Source organism: Tachypleus tridentatus, chromosome 4 (assembly GCF_004210375.1).
Source record: "Tachypleus tridentatus isolate NWPU-2018 chromosome 4, ASM421037v1, whole genome shotgun sequence".
NCBI classification, from domain to species: Eukaryota; Metazoa; Arthropoda; class Merostomata; order Xiphosura; family Limulidae; genus Tachypleus; species Tachypleus tridentatus.
The window spans coordinates 75,908,105-75,924,289 of NC_134828.1; the positions used below are offsets into that span (position 1 = coordinate 75,908,105).

Here is a 16,185-nt window from a genome sequence, read left to right on the forward strand (position 1 = left end):
TCTGCGATGGAGACAACCTCAACTGCAGACTCTACCTCAGTTTGCAGCAGCTTTGCAGGCTGAGTGGACAGCCATTCCACAGGATGTGATTCGTCATCTCATCGCTTCCATGGGCAGAAGATGCCAAACAGTTATTGATGTCACGGGGGGCATACTCGTTATTGATGTTGAGTGACGTTAAACTTCACCTTTTCAGACTTTGGATGTTCAGCAGTGAATGTGCAAAGTTTCACACATGTCATACAGAACTACCCAGAATAAACTTCTTAACAATGTGTCTCATATTTTGCCTTTTGCGTTTCTTTTCTTGAAGAGTATATATCCATTCAGAAAACTGTAAATGTATGAAAAGGAAAAAATGCTCAAACAAATTAGACAAAATATTCTAGAGAGTCCTGAATTTAATAGTTTGTTAGTAGAAATAAAAATAAGGGACTTGCACCCATGATACTACCTCTAATTACTTGATATTACCTCTAATATATCAGAGGAATGATGCAAACAAAATAATGACAGCAATGTAATGAAGCAAAACATCTGGTAATATTATGTTCAATAAAATTATAGTTTATTTCAAAAGGAATATGTATACACTGCTAACAAACTTTCATTGCAAGTATTTTATTATGCATCCCATAATAGCTAGATAGTTTCGTGAAATCACAAATGTTTTTTTTTTTTCACTAAACATAAAGTATAGGCATGAATGTAATTAATTTTTAGAATAGCCATACATTAAAGATCAACAGCATTGTTGAGGTTGTTCCAATTTTGACATTTTGAAAATGTTCAGGAAAACATCAATGATGTATTCTCAACATCATCTCAAAGTTTTTTATTCTTTCAGTAGATTATATTACATGAAAAGATAAAGATGCTAAACAAAAAAACACCACCTAAAATGGTTGATACCAGTGTGACCCAAGTAGGAGAGAACATAAGATCCAGGCCTACGATCACTTTCTCGCACAAGGTAGCTAGCCAGTTTATTTGCCACTTGAAGTCGTTGTTCAGCTGTGATACGATCAAGCCTACCATGATACCACCTAGAAATAACCAAATTTTCATAAAAAAATTTAGAACAAAAATGTTAAGTCTAAAGACTCATCTCTGAACACCAAACCTAAAAAAAAAATAACAGAAATTATTTCAAAATATGTTTAAAATGCACAAATTACTTGAATAAATTCATACATAAATATACAGATAAATAATTATTTTGGAAGGAGAAAAAAAACTTTTAGTTAAAACACAAGCAATTCAGATCTTGATGTTCTCTATTACAGATTGTTCAGGCAGAGTATTTATAAGGAAATGTAGTTGAATAGATAGCAACAGCAAGTACAGAAGACATGCTTTGAAAGTATTCCACCTGTTGTCTTCTATGATGGTTGTGTTTTTACCTTTACAACTAAGGTCACTATCTATACAAGCAGAAACATGGAAGCATTCTGTAGGAAAATAAAAATACAGAAAAGGATTTCTGACATATTTTATAAAAGTGATTTCTTGGAATATAGTGGAAAATAGCAGATAAGAAGAGAAACAGCACAGTATTTTTAATGCTACAAATAAATGTTATTCCTATGATTTTAAATATTTTTTATGAATAAAGAACCTGTAAGTGACCTTTAAACACCAACCTAGCAGACCTTCAAGGCTTGATTCTTCCTCCTAACTAATTCTAATACTTTGTGCTATTCTGTACATAAATACTTCCTAAGTTTACTTGAGAATATCATGCATAGTTCTGAGAAGTCTAATATTTTTCCTACTTACAGACCTGAAGGCAAAATAATAAATGTTCTTTGTTTTATTTTAAATTGTTATAACCAATTTGCCAAGTTCATTTCTTAAAAACTGCCATCAAAAGATAAAACTGATAAAAGTAATTTGTGCTGTTATGTTTACCTATTTGAATTTGAATTCTTCAGGTTGTTTTTATGATTAAACTAATTCTATTTCAAAAGAAATTCCTGAATGTGGTTTCTTTAGAGTAAGTAAGCTTGGTGAATTATAAACAAGATTTGTGTATGTGCATGTTTAAAAATTTCCCAATATTTATGCACCAAAGCAACATTTGCTTACAGTGCACATTTGTACTTCTTTCCTTTGCACTTGCACATATTTTCAATGTGTGTGTGTGTGTGTGTGTGATATATATATATATATATATATATTTATTCTTATAACAATTCCACATCATGATATCTTCTGCATCCACCAAGAGAAATCAAACCCCTGATTTTAGCATTGTAAGTTCAAAGACCTACAGCTGTCCCATTGCGGGACATTTTGAAAATAACTGCAAATATATGAGTCAATTTATAAATTCACCAACCTTACTTACTTAAAACATGTTTTAAAAATAAATTTAAAAGATTATTTTATTCCTTTGCAACTGTATTTTTTACTAATAATATCTAAAGCAAAACTGGTATACTTTACAGTAGAAAAAATTTTTTCAGTAAAAACCTATTAAATTAATATTGCAGTTGTTTTAATGACATACAGTGTGTGTGTGTATCAATTATTTCCAGTGATAGTTCCAAAGTAACTGTGGATTGTTGGTCTGGAGAACATCCACACCAATCCCTGAACATTAGTAAGAGCTAACATCTTCAACATATGATATAATTCAATTTTAAGAATAACTCCAGAAACATAACTAATATTTGGATCCTTAGATGTAGTTGAATGAATATAATATTTCAAAGATCATCAAAATATACTACGAAAAGTTTGGATAAATACATGTAATGTCAAATATTGAATAAGGATCTGTTCTTAACTATTACGTAAAACATACAAAAAAACGTTTCTGAGGCTAAACCACATTTAACCATTGATACTGGTAAAACTTGTATGAACTTACTTGTTAAAAACATAATGGAAAAGGATCCTTTTTATAAATAACAATAAACCAAGGTGAGCTTCTCTTCACAAACATACTACTTTTCAGATTGAGTCTACATGCAGATTTCCAAAATTTCTTCCCCATGACATTAAATTTATGTTTTACATATTTTCAGAGACAAATTTGAAATACATAATTATGCTTTTTACACTGTTTTTCTTCTCTTCAGAGAAAACAAGTCTGAAACAAAGCCTCTTATACTTTAAATAACTCTCAAAGTCAAATTAATTCACATGTTACTGTTTTGCTTTTGAGAGTTAAGTTGTATAAGAATACCAAAATTACATCACAAATTAGTGTTCATGAAGTTAGAAAATACTATGTAATAAGAAATAAGTAATTAAATGAAATACTTGAGTCATACAATAAATATCTATGATAATGGAACACTAAACAGTATACAACCATGCTGAATGTAATAATAAGAAAAACAATATATTAAGCATATTATGAGATGTACTTAATCTGTTACTTAGCAAAACACATGGACTAAGAAACAAGAAGAAATTACTAAAGTTAAACCCTTAGTAACAACTGAAAGCATATGCAATAAGTTATGATAAAAAATTCAGTAATAACAAGAGGAACAAGTAATGTAAGTTCAGCAATGGTAAGCATAATTACATCAATTAGTGAAAACTTGTATAACAAATGTAATATCATACCACATACAGAACTGTTATATAACTAGTACTAATTATCAATAATCAAAAATTAAACCACTTTTTCCTTGTTTTAGTGCTGGATGTCAATAAACTGGAAATAATACAGACACATTTTCAATAATACATGGCTAAAGAAAAAGTGTAGGTGATAATGTGATATGCGCTTTAGTCTAAATTATTTTACACATTTGTTGGATAATTATATAGATATGATCTAACCAAGGTTGTTTTAATAGGTTAAAGTACTATCTTAGCAAGTCAAATAGCCTTTTGTCATCTTTACCTGAAGCTACTAACGTCAAAGAAAAGAATAACTAGTTTTACAAATTACAGCATAAAAAAGTAATCATGAAAATATGTAATAATATCACAAAAATCAAACTGACAAAGAACCACTTGATGATCTAAAATAAAACTTTGATATGAAAACAAACATTTTATTTTTTATGTATCTTTTAGACAAATTGAAAGATAGCCTTTTATACACATGTATCCATCAGAAAACAAAAACATTTTTACTAAAATTTAAACTAACAACACATAATACATCTGACAGACAATACAATGAAAACTCTTAAACAGAGAAATATAAATATATGAATTTTACATAAAAGTGCATACCTGGGTTTCTAAATGTAAACTATAATATTCAAATTAGTGGGCCCAATCTTTTCACTCCACCACTTAATCTATAGAAACACTTAGCATCTTTGAGTGCTTGAACTTGAATGTGTATTGGAAAAAAACAAATCTAAAACTCTCCTTTTCTTTTAGTCTAAATGAACTATTCTAATAATCATTCTGAAGAAAAGACACAAACTTTGACATAAGAGTGGAGCTTATAAACCTCTTATTCAGTTTCTTCTTTTACTGACTTACCATTTCCACACACACATGTACACATTGGGAGCAACATGATAACAAAGCAAAAAAAGTGCACACAGACAGGCAACAATCTCTCAAAAAGCTTAAACCAAATTAATAATAATGACTCAAGAATTTGCAGTGAAAACACATACATTTTTATGTAATACTTCAAGTAAACAGGTCAAATACACTCTAGACCATTATTCAAGCAATGTATGATTGCTAGTTATAGAGTAAATAGGATTTTAAGTTGCATTTACAAGATTATTCAATACAAGTCTAAACATGTTATTATTTTATTGTATAGGCCACTGGTTAGGCCTTATTTAGAGTATTATGTCCAGTTTTGGACTTCTTGTCTTGGAAAGGATTCAAAGAAGAGTTATTAAAATCATACCTGGGAGGGAAAGGTTACCATAAGAAAACAGGTTAACAGCTCTGAAATTTATTTTTCTTGAACAAAAAAGTCAGAAGAAATCTGACTGAGGTGATAATGATGATGCATCATTTTCACCATGGCAGGAAAGTAGTGGGTCATCTTCAGCTAAAACAGTTTTACTTTTCTTACAAGATGATTGACCTTTGGAAGGGGTTGCAGTAAACTTAAGATAGTTTAAAGGAAGGCTTCATAAATATTTGAATGATAAGAATTGGTCTGAGGCATTTCTAGTCTGGTGAAATATGTTACAATATCTTAGTTTGTCATGAGAAAAAAAGAGAGGTAAATGTGATCTAACTGAAATTTAAAAAAAGCATTTGCAGAATTGATGTGATAAAAATCTCCAATTTGTTTGTGCTATATTCTGAAGGTGAAAGAGCATATGGACACAAGTTTAAAATTTGTAAAAAAAAAACTATGCTATAGCTAAGATAATTTTATTTTTCTAACAGGATGACTGACTTGTATAATAAGATGCCACCTACATAGTGCAGATGATCACTTAATATGAATTTAAAGAAAGGAACTAACAAGTTTCTGAAAAATAAAATGTAGATTTCAAAATTTATATTTTTCTTATGGGTGATCATACAAAAATATCTCTGACAGATAAAACAGTTCATAATTATCAGCATGTAACATTACTGAAAAAAAAACAGTTCTCTTCTTACAAAATAAAGACATTAGTTGTTACTCCTATAAAAAATTTAAGTTTGAAGAAACACATCAGAAAGAAAATAAAATTCAAAGGAAAAATAAAACAAATTGTTAACTATCCAGAAGTTAACTTGTCAAAATGCTAAGTATTATACTTTAAACTAATATTCATAATTTTAGTAAATAAACATGTAGATCCTAACAGATTATTAATGTTATATTAAAAAACGTTATCCTTCTTAGACTCAATACATTTTTTACAACTTTGTTTTTGTATGGTTTATAAATATTGGCTCTCTCCATTTTAAAAGTGAAATTTCATGGTTTCATAAATAATGCATTTTTCAAACTGTATATGAGAAATTTAATTCTTCTATTCAGCTGCTAAAAACAAGTTTTGGGTAGAAACAGTTTTCTAGGAATATATACTTTTATTACTAATTTTTCTCACACTACTAAAAGTATTCCAGATTTTATTACCATTCTTCCCACTCAATACAAAGAGACAACAATCTTTCTCAAAATATTTGGCAACCTTTAGAATTTTTTAATCAGGGATGCAACTGCTGGTTTTGATGGTATGTTAACTGAAAAATAGACCCTGTTGTATTAGTAGAACCCAGCGGTGCTATTATGGTGCAATAAATATGTTATACATGTATTTGTAATTTTGCTAAATCCACTATACTAATTACCTCTGCTACTAATACGGTTAATACAGTCCATACGTAAAAACTGTATATATATTGTAATAATAAGCTACACACGCTAAGTGTTGTAAAGAAGAACTGTCAGACCAGAATAGTCACTCAACACTTGTCAAAATATATTATAAAAGTATATTTTTATAAATTAAAATAGTATAAATTAACCATATATTAAACAAAGAAAATAACTCAGTTATAACTTGGAGTACGTTATACTGTCAGTGACAATGACATTTGTACAGGTACTAGTACTATAGTAGTACTACGATCTGAGCAGAAGCATTAACAGTGTTTAGCTCACAAGAAAAAAAAAAGAAACTTACTGAGTCTGTGGTGGTGCTGTAAGAGATATGTTGACATTTTCTTCAAATATGTCGGTCTCTCCAGAAAAAGGATCAAATTCATCAAGCATGCTCCCTTCTTGAATATCTTCTTGACTGCCAGGAGTCCCTTGTGTCTGTCTTCGCGCTCGGCTTTGCGCCATATCTTCTCTCACGTCCGCCATCTTTAGCTTCTCCGACTTATAAATCCAGGGGACAGTTTCAAGGTTACCAGTTGTCAAAAAATTACAATATTTCAGGGTTAATTCCTTTCAAAAATGTTTTGCCAAAAATTATGCTATTAATTACATTTCAAGCAATTTTTACTTCTCAAATATGCACTACGTTTTATAAGTTATTATTTAATATAACGAGATGAGAGACCACCCCTAAATTGATTTACTCCCGTAGTAAACCAATAATAACGTGGAATATTGTCGAGCACGTGAATAAACGAGAGTTTTGTAAAAATGGCAGTATTCGTGAAATCGTAGTAAGTGGAGTTTCCACGATTTTGAAAAGACTTAGCCTTAAATAATTGTTGGGATGAAGTTTACCATGGTATCTTTCTTTTAACTTTCGAAGTTCTATTTATAGTTTTTTTTTTTATCTGGTTATGTATCGGTTATCAGCAAAGTTCATTCAGTTGATATATCTATTTAATCCAAGATGACGAGAAAACCCATTTGTAGAGAAAAATATATATTTAAAAACGGCTGGTATGAGTTGAGAAAATTTTATGTAGAGGAGCGAACAACGTTTCGACCTTCTTCGGTCAGGTGAACCGTTTTTAAACATATACTGATATATTTATTTATTGCAATATTATTTGTCGTTTTCCGATGACGCTGACAGAGACAGTACGAGTAACGTTACTATGCCAGATTTGCTTAGCATTGTTTTTCATGATTAACTATTCTTATGCCAACTATTCACGTAATAACAAAGCTTAGTTTATTTTTATGCAGTCAAATTAAAATGAAGATAAGTTGAAGTGAATGAAAAATCTTGAAGTCTTGTTATTGCCAGTGGTTATTTTAATTTATGAACTTGTATTTGTAATTAGTAAAACTAATATACAGTTAATTATAACTTCATTTATTTTTATTCTATCATACAGAGTTTTGTAATAATTACTCAGAAAGTTGGATTTCAGAATCTAGAAGAACTAGGCCATGTAATGAGTTGTGTAATTGTGAGTATTCAATTGAGTAGTGTATGTGTTTATTTTGGTCATGTCTCAGCTGTATAAAACCTCTCCAAAACTATCTTTTGTAAGTTTTATTTAATTACTATGGTTGAATAGAACTCTGGAAGAAAAAGTTAAATGGTTCTGGGGAGATGTGAAACCCAGAGTAATTGGTAAAGCTGCAAAAAGATCTGTTACTCAATTATAAGGCACATTATTAGTGCAATGCCTACTGTAGTTACATATACATACATTCAAGATTAATAAAAATTGTGTATTTAAAAACCTGCAAATAGGATTCATAAAAAGTAAGCAAACAAGGCTTGAGGAACTGTAGACATTATTTACCCAAACTACAAACACCTAATTTGGATCCATGCTGTAACCTAAAATTACATTTGGTTCAGTAGGAACACAGATTTGCAGTTTGAGTAAATAATGTCTACAGTATCTACAGCCTTGTTTCCTTACATTTTTTTTCTACAATCCATATTTGTAGGTATCCTCAAAAAGAACAGGAATTGGCATCTTGTTGTAGACCTGGCCAGTGTGAATAACTTTTTGAATGTTCCTTGCTTCACCATGGAATCATACCTTCCATTCTGATGACCATTTTCTCTGGATCTTTGAATGATGAATGTAGACATACCAGGCGACTTCCTTCATATTGCTACTACCCAAACATCCCATCCTTATTTTCATTTCATCCATGAGGGTCTTACTTATCAGTTCCTTTTGGGCTTGCATCTACTCTTCAATGTTTTTTGTTGAATAGTCAGATCTTTTGCATGCTTTTTACATATTCATGGTTTCAGCTTCTACCACTACATAGATGACAGGCTTCTTCTAGCTTCCCTATTTGCAGTATCACATGCACTTTGTCCTCAGAAAGCTACTTGTGTAGGTTGGATTATCAAAGTGGAAAATTCTGCATTCACCCCATCTCAATATCTTCATTATCATAGGATGTTATTTAACTCCCATCATAGTCAAGTCCAGCTTTCTCTCTTTGTCTGCATGCTATGGATCCTTTGTTTCAGAGAGCTGTTATCATTTTCTTTCTCTGCACTGGTGATACTTTTATGTTTGGGGACTTGAGCATTCATTGTGCCTTGCTCACATTTGTCCATTTCAATGCATTCTACAGGATCAGCATAACATCAACAGGGGCCCTCTGGAATTTTAAGATTTTGGTTTCTTCTTCCTTTCATAAAGCTTTTGCCTGGTGGTTAGACAGAGATAACATGACAGTAAGCATACCTCTTTTTCCTTTCCATATGGAGATGCACCTGTTTACAGATGCTTCATTATTAGGCTGAAGAGTGTAATTCAATGCTCATGATATCTTGGGCCATTGGTCTCAGGAACAATCTGGTCTCTGTATCAATCTGTTGAAACTCTTTGCTGGATGTTGAGCTATGGTTCATTTTCTGTTGGATTTGATGGGCACAACAATAATGATTCATTCCAACAACTCAACAGTTGTCTCTTATATCACTTGACAAGGAGGCATTTGGTCTAAGTCCATATGTTTTCACACATGTATCTCTTATTCTGGGCTGACAGCCATCAAATTTATTTACTGGCTTGTCGTATCCCAGGTGCTTTCAATTTTGTCGCAGATTGTTTGTCCAATCTTGACAAAATTCTACCCAAAGAGTCCTTCGACCCACAAGTCTTCTGTTGGTTATGCTCTCAGTTGCCACAGATTTGAATACCAAACTCCCTCTCTTTTGGTCCCCAGTTCTATATACTTTGGCTTTTGTGATAGATGCTTACAGCCAGGATTGGTCAGACCTATTCATTTATGTATACATATCCTCTCATCCATCTTGTACCCAAATTGGTTTCCATTATTCGAACTACCCCATGTTCTTTCCCTCTCCAGATCCCATATCCATCAACCTCATTCAGTGGTGCTTTATACCTCCTTGGCTTTTGTCCAGTCTCTTTCTAGAGGTTTTGGAATTTCTACATGAGTACTGTCTCTTCTCTCTCTCATACAGTCTGCTCCTTGTCTATGTATCAGTGTAAGTGGCACACATTTTAACTCTGTTAAAGTGTAGATATCCTCCCTTAACACCTTTCATTTCTTATCATTCTGATTTCTTTACATTGTTGTTTTACAAGGGTCTGTCTCAACCAATGGTGGTTTTCCCTCTATTACTCTATATTTTGCTCTCCTATTACTTCCTTAGGCTTTGGTCTGTGTAACTACAACGTCCTCCTCATTCCACTCAACTGCTTGATTGGAATCACACCATTGTCCTCCCTGCCCTTTCCCTTCTTCCCTTTGAACCTTTATCTTCTTATTCCTTGAAGACATTTCTTGCTTCTTTCAACTTATAGATGTTGGTGGCCAGTCATGTTTACCATTGATATACATTATATCTTGTACTACTGAATCTATGTTCTCCACAATCCCAATCATTTCTTCCTTCCAAAAACCTCAGCTGCTCTCTTTTGGAAGGTGGTTTTGCTTTTATTCTAGTCTCACTTCTCTTGTTCTGCTACATATATTCCCTTTCAGATACAGATCATTTCCTGTGCCAGATTTGTGCTTCACAGTGTTACATGGCCCCTTCTCATGTTTTCATGGCTCCTAATCCTTTTTGTTTATGCACTGTAATTCATCTATTTCACATGACCTATTTTCCATTACCCTAACCAGATATATTCATCATGTCATTTATATTGCATCAACTCTTTCATGTCTCATCAAATCCATTACTTCATCATGTCAGCTGGTCATTTCCATTGTCTACTGGAGAAGATAATCTAGGCTGGCATGTGAACCACTTCCCACAAATTTGTGGTTTGCTAGTTATGCCACTTGTCAGTTTTTGTTCTTGGGTGGATATTGTCTTCCCCTGTCACTGTTCCGTAAATGTTGGTCCAAGTATGAATGGCTAAATTCTCATTTCCCCTTTTTATTTTTTCAGTGGCCTCTCTTACTCATACTGGATCTCGCTGTAATAAGTTGTACCTATCCAAGTATACTTCTATTTAAAATCTGCATCATTAGATATCATAGCTATTTAATGCTCACTGTTGAGATGGAGTTTTGTACAAGACTGCTTGCAGATTCATTCACATGGTTTATTACTTCATAAATATTTTTGCATGGAACTGTGCATCACTAATATGGACTGACATGAATAAAGCAGTCGGGCATTACTTCCCATCCCTGCTGCTCATTAAATTGAAGACATTAGGAACATTCTGCTTTTAGAAAAATAGGATACTGCAGTCACTCATTGCACTTTCTCCAGTGATATGTTACCTCCAGACTCTCCAGCATATTCCCTTCCTCCCATTCTTCCAGTAGAGTTTGAGAATCCTTGCTGCTTACCAGCTTCTAATTGCTGTGATGGTGGACGATGACCGATGAAGGTCAAAACTTGTTCACTCCTCTACTAAAAAATTTTCTCAACCCAAACCAGCTGTTTGTACATATATATTGGACAATACATTTCCAATACTGAATGGTTTTTGGATGGCATTAACTCTCCATGTTACATTTTTGCCTTCCTACCATCATTCAGAAGTCAATTCCTGGGGTTTGCTACTGTGGGTCATGTTGGATTTGTGTGTATAATTGCTTAAATTCTTGGAACAAAGTCTCCTCTTTCCTTCTAGTTAGAGGACCCTTCTACCACAGACTAAAATCCCAGTGCCATTGGTTTAGACTACAGTTGAGATTCAACTTATGATTCAATGTGCCCTAGCCTCCCCACATGTATTGCAGTGTTAATTTTTCACCCATTCTACAACACAACAAATATTTATTTCACATGGGTGAAGAGTATACCTGGTTCATATGTGGTGTGGTCTCCCACAGGTTTTTTGTTCAAAAATGATACACTCTGTGAGTACTCTTCAGCTGCTTTTGAATAGTGCTCATTAAGTACATTTACAACAGTCCCTATACCTGACCAATATGGGTCTCTAGCTGTAACTGTGATTGGAGGTAAATGATCATATCAGAAATTAATATTTTCCTACATTGAAAATATGTTTCTGATAGATACTTATCTTTTCTGATACTTCCCACTTGTCTTCCCCACTTCCAGTGTCAATATTTTTCTTTCATGCCTGATCTCAAAGTGAAGATTGGGTTCAACTGCACAGAAAGTGTTTCACATTCCTATTGCTGGAAGATTGTTGCATCACATTTTCATGCTATAATGCAGTTAAACATTGATCCAAGAAATGCACCATATTATTTAATTGAATAAGAAATTCAAGAAACATGTTCCCATACCCCTCTAGAAAGCAACCAACATCAGCACTCATAATACACTGAAGTTTCACTTTTTCAAAAGTCCGACTTAAACATATTCCTAAAACTAAAAGTTGGAAGCCATCATATACATTACATACAGAAGAAAGTTACCTGTTTCTACATTAAGGTGATGTAAGAAATAGTTTAACGATCAGAATGATAGTTCTTGCAGTAAGGAAATTAATTTAATACTGTATTTACATTTATTTTTTGCTTTATATCCATTTCCTGAAGATATTGGTGAACCTAAGAAGTGAATTACATTTTGAGCATTTTGTTCAGTTTATTTCATTGTTTTGTCATGAGGATTGCTTTGCCATTAGTAACTAGCTTCTTTTCAATGATACAAATGTATTATTAATTAAATAGGTCCCTATAATAAAGGATATTTAATTATTTTAAATTTATGCAACAAAAGTCAATGTTTGAATCAATTATTCACTTGAGCAGAAAGACAGACTGTACTATCTTTACAACATAGCATATTAAATAAGAAGCCCTAATGTTATCAGACATCCAAATAATCTTTAAAACCTCAATAAAATCATCTCTAACCTTTTATTTCTTAAAAAAAATAAGTTGAGGGATCTTGGGATATCCCAAGAATCATCACAATAATAGAACCATTTCCATTAATTCAATATCTTAAATATGGAGACAGAAACTATGCATAGTATTCCATATGAGGCCTATTAGTTGTATCAAGAAATAATTAGCTCTTTTGACTTGTAACTAATATGTATGTAGCTATGGGATAAAATTAAATTACCTTTCACTACTTAGCAATAGAACACCATTTCACTGGCTTGGGTGACATATCCACTACCATGCCAAGATTCATTAATCAATTATGCTATTGAGTTGTTTTCTGTCTACATGTGTACTATCTTGCACTTACTATATATTTCTCTAAATTACTAATTGATCCATGTTAGTCTGTGGTACCTCACCATCCACAATACAGGTAGAAATATCCAACAGATTAATACCATCAGTAAACTTTACTTATACCACTGTAAAATCTATTACACACTCAGATGAGTGCATTCAAACTTGGTGTTTAAGAGGGCAAAAATTACACCATTGAATCAAAAATAGTATAGAAAATAAACTTAATAATTGTTTAAAAGAATAAAATACTTCAAAGTTGAACTTTATTCCTTGAAAAAATATTTATTTATTCTTATAAATGCAAATAAAAGAAATTGCAAAATTTGGTTTTGAATTAGCTTCAGTGTTTTCCCAAAAAATCATTAGTGTTTGTGAATTTTCGGAATTTTTTATGAGTATAATGGTAACACTCATAGGCACCAAGGAGGAAAATCATAATAGGTTTGAACAAAATAATGCTACTTTCTTTTGTAACTTATGTACAAGTTTTATTGGTTTTGGACCAATCATTTGTTTTAACCATCAGTTGTTACTGTGTGATGTAATTGCCCTCATCTTAGATTTGAGAAGCTATTAACAACTGATCTATACATGCCATATACATAACTTATAGGAAATGATATTTATTATAGGGTTTGTTTGTGACTGTGGTTTTTAACTGTTTACTGTTTCATAGATAAAATATACTATGATAATCTTACATGTTACTTGTATTATTGGTTGCAGTCTAAACAATGATAATGTGGTTGTGCATAAGTTGTCATAATCAACCTGTCATATCTGTCAAAATGTATATATTCAACTGTTTATATTACAACAATCTGTTACTTGTATTATTGGTTGCAGTCTAAACAATGATAATGTGGTTGTGCATAAGTTGTCATAATCAACCTGTCATATCTGTCAAAATGTATATATTCAACTGTTTATATTACAACAATCTGATTTTTAAAAAATTCAGACATTGACCATTAACTTTCTGTTACAGTTAATCTTTGCCACATATATATAATAAATAAGAATTGATATACTGTTATTGAATTCTTTTTATTTTTCATAGAATTTATGAGATCATAATATTTTATTTAAAAAATGAGTCTGTTAGAAACTCTGCATATCATGAAAAAATATGAGATTAAAATTTTGTAACAAAAATATCTAGTTTATATTCAACGTAGCACTTACATGTGAAAATATCTTTAAGTAATAAGGAACAGAAGAAATGTTTACCATAAAATGATAATGCCTTACAACTGTAAATATACATTCATTCAATACACATTTTACAAATAGCTACCAATTACAAAAGTTTAAGTTTTATCAGTTTTGTTTGGTTAAATACAATGTATTATTTTTTGAAAGCTTGTGATATTAAACATTTATTTTGCAGGAATCTAGTTTTTTGTGTGTGCTGGTATTTACTAACTTTTATGCATAACGTTCCTTTGGTAAGTTACAAAAACAAAACTAAGAAATTCATAAGTTGAAAAGTAAGGCAACCACTACCTTGCCATTTTGTTCTCTTGAAAGATTTTGCTTGTCTTTGTAGTGAACTATGTAAAGTTATGGCTCCATATATGTGCATGTAAAAAAAGCATAATGTTCTCTGTGTGTTTTGTGGTAAACTGTATCATTTCTTATATATCATTTTTTATGTTAGTGTAATTCTCTTATTTCTATTCTTTAAAAATCCCTTCATCTATAAATTCTTTTTTATCAAATATTGAACATTAGTTTTTTTACATGGAGTATAGACTTGAAAACAAGCTTTGTACAAAATTACAAGTTTAATTAAGTCAAAATGATTTTATTGTTATTTACTTTTAATGATTTTGAAGGCACATATTGTATGAAATTATAACACAACAACATAACATTTATAATTTTTGCATGTATAAAAGAAATGTTATTTTTCAGAAGTAAATCGGCAATCCTTAAGAATGGGGATTCTCAAATTGTGGTATGTAGAACTAATGTTGGTGGTACATGACACAATTAACATTAAAAAGTCATAAAATTTTTAACAAGCCCTATCTGAGCTTTCCACACATACATTCTACTCTCCTCACTTACACTCTCCCTATACCTGCATAGGCTCACCAGTATTTTCTTCCCTTCAAGTTTTACAATAATGGTACCACATATTATTTAACTGTGCAAGAGAAAAAATTGCATCCTTCACATCAATGGGTGAGTGTTTAAATTATATATTTTTTATTACTAGGCTTTATCTTTTTTAAAAATTAGATCTGGATTTGTAATTTAAAAAGTGGTATGTGAGCCTGAAATGTCTGAGCTTCTGCATTAGAAGATCCACTTATACAGTTGACTTCCTTCACATAAAAATCTGTATAGTTAAAAAAAAAACTAACTGTGCTAGATCCCTCTCTTGAAATATGAATTTTATCATTACATTATAAATAAATTCCAAAATTTTGAGATTTGTGGAAAAAAGCTTTCATGTAGTTTTATATGTTATTATAGTACATAATTTATTTAAATTTTTCTAAGTTTATGTTTTATTAATGAAGGTTGAGATTTTGTATTGATGTAAAAGTGTTGCAATTTGCTTCCAACTTTTACTGCAGATCAGTATAGTTAACATAGCTTTTTTAATGGTTAACTAGTTTCAAATGTTTTTATCAAACCTGTCAAAAGGTATTTAAGAATAATTATAAATGATAATTACAATTCAGCAGTAGTTTTGAAAACAATTCATTGATATCTTTAATAATTTTTTTAGTACCTGGTGCATAATTTAAACTTGTATCATATGTATAACTAATAAAATTCCATAACTTTATGAATGCAGTAACTGGCTCATGTATTTGTTACATTTCCATGAAACAATTATTTTAATATTACTATATATATGAAGAGGGAAAGTATATCTCAACATCTTAAAAAGAAATTGGTTATATATTACATTTAAAAAACTTTTCAGAATAATTTAAATATATTAAAATTGTTCTGTATAAATGTTGTTTTAAAATTATTTTCAGACCTATGTCATGATAATGAAAGTGGATAATGATTATTATATAAATAATTAGAACATTTTTTCTGATCAATACACAAAACTATTTTTAATTTTTGGTTCTTTAGAGTTAGACTTGTGTTTTCTTGATTTTGTGATCTCAAGCATTTAAAATAAACATTCAAGAATGTCAACAGCAAAAAAGTTGAATATTTTTTTTTCTTTTTGCAGCTAGTTTAACTGAATCTACATGAAATTGATTCATTGTGTG

The 16,185-nt window shown here is 31.1% G+C and overlaps 2 protein-coding genes and 1 long non-coding RNA gene across 12 annotated transcripts in view; 1 reads left to right on the forward strand and 2 right to left on the reverse strand.

Annotated features, from left to right (window-relative positions):
* The window catches only part of LOC143249470 (ras GTPase-activating protein 1-like), an 83,934-nt gene extending 77,145 nt beyond the window's left edge, over positions 1 to 6,789 (reverse strand). For all 10 annotated transcript variants that reach the window (XR_013027794.1, XR_013027792.1, XR_013027789.1 and 7 more), the window contains exons 1-2: positions 6,576 to 6,789; positions 897 to 1,046 (exon numbers count right to left, since the gene is read on the reverse strand). Coding sequence is in view for 2 of the 10 variants with exons in the window: in XM_076499374.1 (XP_076355489.1) it covers positions 897 to 1,046; positions 6,576 to 6,757 (332 nt within the window). In the remaining 8 variants the exon portion in view is untranslated. The remainder of the gene's footprint in view (positions 1 to 896; positions 1,047 to 6,575) is intronic.
* Positions 6,790 to 7,018: 229 nt separating this feature from the next.
* The window catches only part of LOC143249473 (uncharacterized), a 71,645-nt gene continuing 62,478 nt past the window's right edge, over positions 7,019 to 16,185 (forward strand). Inside the window, exon 1 of the mRNA XM_076499386.1 lies at positions 7,019 to 7,133. The gene's annotated coding sequence lies outside the window, so the exon portion shown is untranslated. The remainder of the gene's footprint in view (positions 7,134 to 16,185) is intronic.
* On the reverse strand, positions 12,243 to 12,587 carry LOC143249475 (uncharacterized). The gene is made up of 2 exons (XR_013027797.1): positions 12,394 to 12,587; positions 12,243 to 12,357 (listed from the first exon to the last, which is right to left on the reverse strand). It is a non-coding gene; the product is annotated as an uncharacterized LOC143249475 (long non-coding RNA).